Source organism: Pomacea canaliculata, linkage group LG4 (genome assembly GCF_003073045.1).
Source record: "Pomacea canaliculata isolate SZHN2017 linkage group LG4, ASM307304v1, whole genome shotgun sequence".
NCBI lineage: Eukaryota > Metazoa > Mollusca > Gastropoda > Architaenioglossa > Ampullariidae > Pomacea > Pomacea canaliculata.
Window position 1 is genome coordinate 20966415 of NC_037593.1, and position 7549 is coordinate 20973963.

General features: G+C 42.2%; 1 protein-coding gene across 1 annotated transcript in view; it reads right to left on the bottom strand.

Annotated features, from left to right (window-relative positions):
- Nucleotides 1–373: 373 nt before the first annotated feature.
- Nucleotides 374–7549, bottom strand: part of LOC112561411 (protein REDUCED WALL ACETYLATION 4-like) — a 7805-nt gene continuing 629 nt past the window's right edge. The window contains 7 exon segments of the mRNA XM_025233901.1: nucleotides 374–1113; nucleotides 1116–1601; nucleotides 1807–1934; nucleotides 2440–2558; nucleotides 2917–3416; nucleotides 5487–5614; nucleotides 6076–6182. Coding sequence (XP_025089686.1) covers nucleotides 623–1113; nucleotides 1116–1601; nucleotides 1807–1934; nucleotides 2440–2558; nucleotides 2917–3318 — 1626 coding nt within the window. The 5' untranslated portion in view covers nucleotides 3319–3416; nucleotides 5487–5614; nucleotides 6076–6182 and the 3' untranslated portion in view covers nucleotides 374–622.

The following is a 7549-nucleotide window of genomic DNA, read 5'->3' on the forward strand; positions in this document are numbered from 1 at the left end:
CCTTGTTAGGCCTGATAGAGTTTGTTTAAATCTAGAGAAGTATATAGCCTATAGGTCTTAATACGCCTTATCTCTCAACAACCAATTTCAAATATTCTGTCAATTGAGAGTAACAACAAGCTATCTGTTCAAACTGTATGCAAGCAGACGCACTCTTAGCTAATAAAAATAAAAATGAGCAAACAGTTGAGATAGCATGCATGAGTTTTATATTTACTTTGTGCTTCTCGCTGAAACTAGTTTGTGACCGTTAGTGTGATGTTCTAACAAGAGTTGTCATTATGGAACCATATTTCTGTCTGTAAAAGGTAAGCTACTCCACCAAAGATTGACAGTTGATCTTCGATTAAAAAAAAACGTACTAATTATCAGCTACATTTTAAAAGCAGAACTTTATTGACTTACTGAAGATTTCATGCAATGGAAAGGATACAGACCGCATATGTATTGATGGCGTTATTTAACATGAGTGGCCACATTGCTTATTGTTTTAGAGCAAAGTTCATTATTAATGTCTGTGTATTTTTCTTTCTTTCTTTTGTGTAAAGCTCTTTAAGCCTGTCCTTTGATGGTGGTGCAAAGTTCTATATAAACTTTAATAATATATATATATATATATATGTTAAGAATTGATGATGCTCCCTATCAACTGAAAAGCAAAAGTCAGGCCAGCTGACACACTGAATACAGCCCCTGCCACACCGGCCATTTTGGCTCCAGTTTTCCAGTCCTTGCGTATGAAGAAAGCACTAAAAGCAAGAGTCAACTGGAAGAGTGTTTGTGAAATGATCAGGTATATAATAGTTGCTAATGCAAAATTTAGCAACGGGTACCCTGGAATATATTGAATTAGATGCTTTGCATTTGACTGCAGGTAGACATGCAGCTGAGACAGGTATGTTTCAAGCGTTATCCTTCCCAGGTGTCCAAATAACGCGAGATGGTTGCGACGCAAAACAGGAAGACAGTTTCTGAGCACAATGTATACAAGTATAGCGACAAGAGATGAGTAGCAGTGGGTTTTGTTGTAGTCATACTTTTCTTTTCTCATCGCCAACAGGTACCATAGGATACCTGCTGACACAGCAGCACCAATCAAAACACTCTTAAGCAGAACTTTTTTCTGTTTTCACTTACTGACCCCCCAGAGTCGTTTTCTAAATACTTCATTAATGCCTCAAAATGTGGATAGTTATAAGCACAAAGCATCCCCAAGAAACATGCCCAACGGTCTAGCCCGGCTCGAAATTCCCATTCATGCATTATATCGGGACTTTTGTCATGGAACTGAAACACAATCTTAAGGGGGCGAAACAGGGAAGAACAGTTACCTGGAATTTCAAAAATCAGGGCATTGCATATAAAATAAGCAAAAAATTTTATGGCCATCTTCCATCTGTGGGTGTTCCATCCTTTGAGGGTCCTCATGAATATATAGACACTGAGGAACCAGTAAGTGTGCATGGCACAAATGTAATACAACATGTATTCATTTGATGTCACTATGACCACGGAAATGACCAGGAAATTCATACGAAACAACATCTTCAGAATGCGCCACAAAGAATAGTCTCCTCTGACCCAGAAGAATGAGAAGTTTCCTGCACAAAGAAACAAGAACCGAAATTATTAAACAAGGCATAGTCAACAAAAATGGCAACAACACATCTACTAATGCAATACTGTCTGTATAACTTTAAAAAGCACATTTGTATTACGTTCAATTCCCTGTTCTTACAGCAAGGTAATTTTGTGACACGAAAAAACAAAACAAAACAAAAACAGTTGACATAAGTCTTGTCTCACCAAAGCCCGTCATCCAAACATAGCAGGCAATGTAGACCCTGATCCAGTTGTACCACTCCTTGGCAGCGAAGTAGTGGTACCACACAAACATCACCTGCATCCAGCCTTTCCACTCTTCTGTCTGATCTCTGGACAAGCAAAATTCTGTGAAACTGTTTGATACCTGGACCATATGTGTATAACCAGTTAACCGTACTTTAACTGCAAAGAAGGTTAGAGAACATCAGAGAAATTTGTTTTCTGTTCAACCTTGAAGGTAAAGCTTAGCCGAAGAAAACGCATTTTTAAAGTTAGGAATCTTGTCATACGTCTCCCATGCCTCTCACAAGCAGCTTACTATGGTGACAATATGTTTACCATATATGTCTATGTTACTGTAGCTTACCCTTGAATATTTTATTTATACAACTTCTATTAATCTTGATAATGAGTGCGATATCATCCACAAATAGAAGAATATATTCTAGAATGAAATAAATCATGTTGGATGTTTGTTTCCTTCTACATCGGTTTACACTACATCTTCACAACAAATCTTTCTTATTAAGGACAACGTGTTTCATAAAAGTGTTCAATAATTATTGAGTCACCTGACTGTGTGAGAGACCACCACCAGAAATGTAATGATAATACCTGTTGAGAATTTTGTCGGAGGAGGACGACAAGGTGAAGACAGAGGCGGTCAGAAACAGTAGGAACAGCAGGAAGAGAAGGACATCTCGACTGTATTGTCGCTCCTGGATGGGAAAAATCTAAAAACAGATGAAATATTATTTCTGTAAAAGTAATTGCCATTTTAAAATATCTTTCTTTCTGTAAATATGTTTTTACTTTCTCTTTATTCAGGGTGGTCATTTAAAATATGACAAACTATTGAAATAACACAGCGTTAGGTAAAAACATTAAATATTATTTAAGACTAGAAATAAACTATTTATGTACGGATCACTTCCTGCAACTGTAAGACCAGACAGTATAGATACAGCAAACAGTGATGCCCCAGACCAGGGTACCAGGTAAGCATATTTCAAGTAGAGCAATGATGAGTGTATGCGACTAGCCTCACAAAGGTGTTAGGAGATTTCTCTGGCTGCTGTAAAGTAAACATACCTTTATGTAATCACACAAGAAGAAATAAAACATGATGGCACCAAACACCACGCAGCTCTTCAATATTTGGTCCACGCTGGGGATGGCGGGAACGCCAGCAGAGGACGCCATTTTCTGGACTGTCTTGACCGCGCCATCATCACTGATTTCTTCGTTGGGACGCTTGTCCTTGAGTTCGTCGTCAGCGTTGTGGTTACAGTTCGAGTCAGCAATGTCGATGATAGTACGTCCTTCTTGATCTTCTCCTTCATCTGCCTGCACTGCCCTTCGTCTGGCCGCCAGCGACAGTAGCCAGCAGAAGAGAGAGAAAGCCCACCCCAGAAAGAAGGTCAACTGCCCGGGGGTGATGTGGCGATGGGGCCTGGTGTGGTCATCGTACGACTCACCGGAAGCGTTGGACATTCTTTCACTGCAACTCTCGTCAATACAACGATCACAAATCCTGAACAATTGGGGAATGGTTCAGTCTGCTTGCCCACCCAGAACGCCGGTGAACCAACCTGCTTAACAAACAGCAGAAACAACAAATGTCATCATTGTCAAAAATCAAGTCAGTAAATTTGTCTGCCAAAAGTTTTTTTTAATAAATAGTGTTCTACGACATTCCAAAAAAAAAAAAATAAAGTGTGTTTAAAATGCTCGTTAGTTTAATATCAACAAAGTCAGCCCCGCACCGGGTGTATTATCTTCGTACAGGCCCTTCCTGAACAAAGATAATTTTCATCAAAAAGAAAGGAATACCATCACTGGGTTTGCAGGTTTACAGAAATGTTACAAGATAAACCTCTCGGCCCTTAAGAGAAAGAACCATCCGAGGAAGAGAATGATTGCAATTGTTGAGGATAAAACTAGCAAGACCCTTTTGACCATGGTAAGACACAGTATTATGTGGTGCTACTGGTGCTGTCATAAACATTCTTATCAAGAACAGGATGCTATTTAACATTAGATCTCCGACCCAGGGTGGTTCTTTTCTAACGAAACATTTGCTAAGGTCCATCAAAATCAGGTCGTAACGAAGGTAACTGACCAGTCTGTTTTTGTCCCAGGAGACCAGGAACCATGACTTGAAACACCCGTAAATTCGAGTTTTTTAAAACCTTGGAAATGAAGCTCTTTAAACCCCATCACCGTGCTTTTCTTGGTCGTTTTTTGCTCTGTAATTACTTACTGATCCACTGTTGCGCTGAGTCAGAGATCTGTGCACACAGATGGGTATCTCGCTGCTCGAGTGCGTGTGATTAGTGTGCCAGTCACGCGTGAATGAATACCCGAGCAGCGACATCTGCTTGATGTCAACGGAGCGGCTGTATGCACATTTAATACAAACCTTCAAGCTAAAAATGGAAGGAAAGGCTTTTTGAAATGATTAAAGAGAAAATCGCACGTATGCGCCTTTTGAAGCTGTCTCGCAAAATCATAAACAGGTGATGGCAAGACAACAACAAAATGTCAAACTGAGAAAGTACTTATAAAATGACAGTTATGCTATGTTTAACACGTGCACGTGCTGTGTGGGCGATATCAAACTCTCCTGTTTGCTGCGATACAGAGAGATTTCTGACAGTAGGCGGCATGATCCAACACCAACAAGCCAACACCACCCTGGACACTTCCACAGCCACAGACTTTGACCTTACTAAATACAGTAAAAGAAGAACACAGAAGCTAAGCCACTTCAGAAACAAGGCTCAAACATGTACAAAGACTATACTCATATATAAATATATATTGACGGATCTCATAATCTCCATCAGACTCCTGACAACCTCAATCTTTACAGCCGAGCTGACTGCCATGTACACAACCCTTAATACAGTACAAACTAAAATGAAGAATATAACACAAGGACAATACCTGGAATTTCAGACTCACTGCCAGCACTCCAGGCGCTTAAAAAAACCCAAATCATCCAATAGAATAGACAAAGTATACACTAGATCAGGGGTTGGAAATTAATTTTCCCAAGGGGCCGGATGAGAAACTGGGATGGTTCTAGAGGGCCGGATGAGAAACTGGATGTTCTAGAGGGCCGGATGAGAAACTGGGATGGTTCTAGAGGGCCGGACTAATGTAGTTAACTCAGTTTACCCAATACTGTATATATAGTATATTTATTGTGGGCGGCCGCGGGCGGGCCGGTCAGAGACAGGAGGCGGGCCGGATCCGGCCCGCGGACCGGCGTTTGCCCAGGTCTGCACTAGATACTGTCTCATAAATAAAATTTAAAAATAGGAAACATTAGATTTCTCTGGGTTCCCTCCCATATTGGAATGAAAGGAATGAAGAGGCTGATAAACTAGCTCGACTGGCAGTAAAGCAAAATACCAATCACACAGTCACCTCGTTAGACATTGCTATTTCACCAGCAGAGAGAGGAACAGCCATAAAATCAGCAATAAAAGTCAGGGGGCAAGAGAAATACAGAAGAAAAGGCAAGGGACGAGGAGACAGTGAGATGTTCTATAAACAAGTCCTATGATTATCAGCTGCGATGCGTGGGTCGTATTGAGGCGGACGGTAATAGTACAGGTGGAAGGCCACCACTACCAGACGAGTCGTTCACTTACCTCTGACGTTTGTTTTAGTTGCTCGGTATTCAGTTTCAGGGGAACGAGACCTGTCGGCCCACTTCGTTCAACCGCATCTAACGGCGACTACAGACTACGGTAGTGTAGACGTGTCGACTTCGTGTAGCCTGCAGAAGACAGCCACAATTATTGCTTGCGAACAGCACGATACGATCTTATGACGAGTACTTTAAAATATCGCCTATGGCTCACACACACACACACACTCTGGCTGTGTTTGGATTGTTGTACATGGTAAGGGTAAGATTTCAGGACGGTTATACAACATGGGTGTTCATATCCTCGTGGCAGATGTAAGGATCGCGTGTTCATGTTCATGTGATCGCGTGTTCATGTCTATAGGTGTGTTGTCAGACAGCCAGCATTAGACTGTGGCACGAAGTGCTCATGTCGGACATGTCCTCACCTCACTGCTTTCCCCTACTCTTCCCTTCACAGTTAACCCAGGGGTTTGTTGTGTGCGTGTGTGTTGTGTGTGTGTGGAGGATACATAAGGGAAGAGAAATGTCTTTATGACTATCATGCAGCCCAAAGGGCGCCTAGGAACACAGGGAACATGATAAATTACCTGTTACCAGCTATGCGGGTGAACTTTTATGATCTCTCACTGTCACTCTCTCTCCATTGTCGAAAGGTGTGTAGACTGACAGATCATAACAGTAGTGTGTTTCCAGTCTGCAGAGTCAGGACAGAAAAACGCCACATGATAATATTTCAAGGGAGCTGTCACAGGTGGGTGAAGTCAATTTGACCTGACACGCACATACGCGCGTCCGCTCAGGCAATCATACCCACATACATACCCACATACATACCCACATACATACCCACATACATACCCACATTCTCTCTCCAAACTTCTTGAGCCCGTCTACCTCCTCCCCCTACCATGTATCACATAGACACACCGCACTCACAAATGTACAAACAAAGAGACAAACGTACTTGCTCACACAGACGCACGCGTATGCACGCGAAATTCGTCGCACAAATCGTTGCTGTACTCGTAGTCAGCCAGGTAAAAATCCACGCTGCACCAGACAAGGTGTGCAGTCAGGTCCCGGGTGACACGCAAGTTCGGGGTATTCTATATGCAGGGCAGGGACTGGCTGCTGACGTGTATGATGTAAGAGTCCCTCAGGCGTTTGGTGAATGACCTCGTGAACCCAGGTATAAGACGTATCCACCCATTTGTATACAATGGCGCTGTATCGTTTGTATGACTTTGTTGATTTGCCTAACACTGGTTTTTTTGTACTTTCAGTCGGGCAATATATATACACACACAGGTACCCGTGCATATGATACGGTTCTATCTGAGATATTGTAACAACAGGCAATAGGATTTATGGTCGAAAAATCTGCACGCAAAGCTTGATCCTGCTGGCAGGTCGCCATAGCTGGCTAAGGTGGTAAAGGAACTGAGGTCTCGAGTAGCACAAAGCCTTGAGCACGATAAACTGGTTCAACATGTTCAGATACCCGTGGCACACTACCCTGGTAAAGTAGTTCAGGCAATACCTGGTATGAGGCCGACATGTGACACCGCTGGTCAAACATCTGCATGGCATAACAACTACAGTTGATTAGCCGGTTGTAATCATCATTATTTTGAATATTAATTTTAATACTCACATAATTTCTCCTGATGAAGGAGCTCACGAGGTTTAAAGTGTTTACACATAAACTCCACGCACATATGTGCAGATGTACACTACTATTTATAGCAGCAACTGTATTGGAACAAATGTGTGTGCATGACGTCAAATTGAGGTTTTGAATGGTTATTGTGACGTCAACAGAGTTTGACGTCAGAGAGCGGGACATGTCCGTGTGGTGCCAAGAGCAAACGACGACCGGTCGAAAAGCATTTGAAGAAACAAAAGAATAAACTCCTGATTCCACTGTCCGATGGAGTAAAGTCAGTGAAAATTCGCCGTGAGACGACCACAGAGATTTGTAGATGTTTGACTGTTTTCTCAGAAGGGAAAAAGATGGTTTAGTGAAAGCCCGCTGTGACGAGGCGAGTGACAGTGGCGACG